Source organism: Aquila chrysaetos, chromosome 2, assembly GCF_900496995.4.
Source record: "Aquila chrysaetos chrysaetos chromosome 2, bAquChr1.4, whole genome shotgun sequence".
Classification (NCBI taxonomy): domain Eukaryota; kingdom Metazoa; phylum Chordata; class Aves; order Accipitriformes; family Accipitridae; genus Aquila; species Aquila chrysaetos.
The window spans coordinates 17,613,363-17,616,263 of record NC_044005.1 but is presented as its reverse complement, the minus strand read 5'-3'; the positions used below and the strand labels follow the sequence as shown (position 1 = coordinate 17,616,263).

The 2,901-nt window shown below is 58.2% G+C and overlaps 1 protein-coding gene across 1 annotated transcript; it reads right to left on the bottom strand.

Annotated features, from left to right (window-relative positions):
* Positions 1–248: 248 nt before the first annotated feature.
* Positions 249–1,844, bottom strand: GSC (goosecoid homeobox). The gene is made up of 3 exons (XM_029996048.1): positions 1,496–1,844; positions 1,036–1,295; positions 249–571 (listed from the first exon to the last, which is right to left on the bottom strand). The coding sequence occupies exons 1-3, from the start codon at positions 1,824–1,826 to the stop codon at positions 419–421; spliced, it is 744 nt and encodes a 247-aa protein (XP_029851908.1). The 5' UTR covers positions 1,827–1,844; the 3' UTR covers positions 249–418.
* Positions 1,845–2,901: the final 1,057 nt, after the last annotated feature.

Below are 2,901 nucleotides of genomic sequence, written 5' to 3'. Positions count from 1 at the left end.
CATCGCTTCTCGGCCTGCAGCGAGCGGGTGACCGACGGGCCCGGCGGGCAGCGCGCTGCCCTCCGCTTGCTCTCGAGCTATGCGAAACGTCGTTAAATAAGTAACTGCGCCGGCAAGGCCGGCCCCGGTCCCCGGGGTACCGCCGCTCTCCTCCTCCCCTCCTTTCCTCTCCTCTCTTCTCCTCTCCTCTCTTCCCCTCTCCTCTCCTCTCCCCGCGGCGGAGGGGTGAACAAACGCGCCGCCGTCTACCTGTGCAACACCTCCGCAACACATTTTATTTACACGAAACCAACTCGGGGCATTGTACATTATATACAGATATTTTTCCCCCTCCAACAAGGCAGAGCTTGTGCAAGATTAGTAGCATCCTCTGGAGCGTATCCGACAGTCCACGGGAAATGTCCGCCTCTGCGAGGTATCAGCTGTCGGAGTCCAAGTCACTTTTCCCGTCCTCTTGTCGCTTCTCCGGAGACGTTTTAGACGCTTTATTCCACTTTTGTGCGTTTTCTGACTCCTCCGAAGACGATCGCTTTTGCCTCCTCCACTTTGCCCGGCGGTTTTTGAACCAAACCTGTTACGTTAAGAAATTACATTATTAGGGGGGAAAAAATAATTAAAAAAAACCAAACAAGCAAACCCGCAGACTGACCTCCGGAGCCCTGCCTCGGCCGGAGCCGCTCCCAGCCGCGGCGGGGCCGGCGTGCGGCCGCCGCGCTCGGACGGCGGGAGGCGGAGGGAAAGCTGCCGCTCGGGTGGGTGGGAAAGGCTGAGCGCCTGCAGGAGGCACGGCCGCTTCTCGACATGTGCTCCCAGCCGTGTGATCGGCTCGGCCAGCCGCCCCCGAGAAGGGCGCTTGGAAATAATAATAAACAGCTTTCTCTCTCCGTCCCCCCCGCCCCCGGCAAACCTGTTGCTCTCCCCTTCGCCGCGGCCGGCGCGGCCGGGCTGGAGCCGCACCGAGGGAGGTACCGCCAGTCCGAGCGCGTTTCAGTGCGAAAGGGAGAGGGTGGAAGGGGGAAAGGGAAAGCCACATACCTCCACTTTTTCCTCTCTTAAGTGCACCCTTCTGGCCAGCTGTTCCCTGGTGCCCACGTCTGGGTATTTCGTTTCCTGGAAGAGGTTTTCCAACGCTTCTAGCTGCTCGTCAGTGAAGATAGTCCGATGCCGTCTTTTTCGCCTGCAGTGCAGCTGGTTCAGTAACTGCAGCTCCGTCCGGGACAAAGTGCCCACGTTCATGTAGGGCAACATCTGATGGGGAACAGGGGACATCAGGACTGACCCAGTGCCCTCGTAACCTACGGACAGACAGACGAGACGACGACAGGCTTTGCGTTCGATCGCTGCTCCCCCCCACCCCGAGAAAAAGCCCCCGCCGCCGCCGCCGCCGCCTACCCGCGCTCCTGCGGGCCGCCAGCTCCCCGCCACCCCCTCCTGCCCCGCGGCTGCGGGAACAAAGAAAGCCCGTCCGCCCCGTCCCCGGCGGGGGACGCCTTACCTGCGGGGGGGACGCAGGAGCACTGCTGGGCGCCCAGCGGCGGCACGGCCCCGCAGCAGGAAGGGCCGACGGGGGACGCCGGCACATGCAGCTGCCCGTAGTAGTAGTTGTTGTAGCCGAGCCGAGATCCGGTGACGGCCGGCGGCAGGGCGGAGGCGGGTGCCACCGCCCGGGAGTAAAATCCGCCGTAGTCGGAGGCGCTGCCGTAGAGCGAGTCCCCGTGGAGGCTGGGGAAGACGACGGGCGCGGCGCTCGGGGGCAGCAGCACCGAGTCCTTGCAGCGAGGTCTGGCCGCCAGGATATTGTCGATGCTGAACATGCTCACAGGCATGCCCCAAACCGTGCCGGGGCAGGGCAGCGGGGACCGGCCGGGGGCGGGGGGGGAAGGAAGGGAGGGAGGGAGGGAGGGAGGGTAGGTGGTGGTGGTGGTGGTGGTGGTTGCGGCGGGGGGGGGGGGAGGCTGGAGAGCCACGAAATCGAAACTTTTCGGAGAAATTTTAAAAAGGGATCGGAGCGAAAAGAGCGGAGCTTTTTCCGAGGGCGGCTTGCGGGCAGAGCGTGCGTGTGTGCCTGTGTGTGCGTGTGCGAGCGTGTGTGTGTGCGAGTGTGTGCGCAGGATCCACCCCTGGAACTTTCCCCCCTCAACTCTCTCCTGTTTACTGATCCCAACCCAGAGGGCTGCTCGGAGTATAATCCATCTGAACCTCTTCCCTTTTTTATACCCAGGCGACGTCATCCTGGATTTAGTTCCTGGTAATATGCAGATGACAAACAAAACCAGATTTGATTTTTTTTTTTTCTCCCCCTTTTCGGTGGGGAAGAGGTGGGGGTTACACAAAGGAGTGAAAGGAGCCCGGGTCTGTGTATTGAGAATTAATGAAATTAACGTAATCCTTTCCATTAGTGGGCTTTTTTGAAAGGCCCCAGATTTAGGCTTGATCTCCGCTGCACCGGCTAATTGCCCAGGTTAATCTTATTAATGCCATTGTGCAGAAGTGGTTAGCAGCTCCTAGTCTTGTCTATTATGCACCTACTTTGCTCGTGTTAGTTCACATTAGCGGGTGCGATTTCCTCTGTCTGAAGCTCGGATTCATTATTTATGCTTCGAATTGGTTAAGAAGCGCTTTTTAAAAAAAATAAACTGCGACACAACCATGCAACTCCCCCCCTCCAAGTGTTTCTGTAGCAGGGTTTGAATCTTGCGTCCCCGGGCTCGGAGAACTGAAAAGACATGGAGGAGTACGCGTTCCTCTGATTTAAGCTTTATGCAGTGAAGCAACAACGTCTTTGCTGACTAAATGAACTATGGTTTTTTTTTTCCTCTCTTTTCCTAGATCACCTGGCGGAACTAGGACGCGTGAGTGTTGTAAACTTTTTTTTTTTTTTTAACAACAGATTCAGTTCCA

Coding starts and splice junctions, on each gene's coding strand:
- GSC (XM_029996048.1), bottom strand. CDS start 1,826: ATGCCTGTGAGCATGTTCAGCATCGACAATATCCTGGCGGCCAGACCT. Junction 1,296..1,495: donor CTCCTGCGTCCCCCCCGCAG/GTAAGGCGTCCC, acceptor GTCTGTCCGTAG/GTTACGAGGGCACTGGGTCA. Junction 572..1,035: donor TAAGAGAGGAAAAAGTGGAG/GTATGTGGCTTT, acceptor TTAACGTAACAG/GTTTGGTTCAAAAACCGCCG.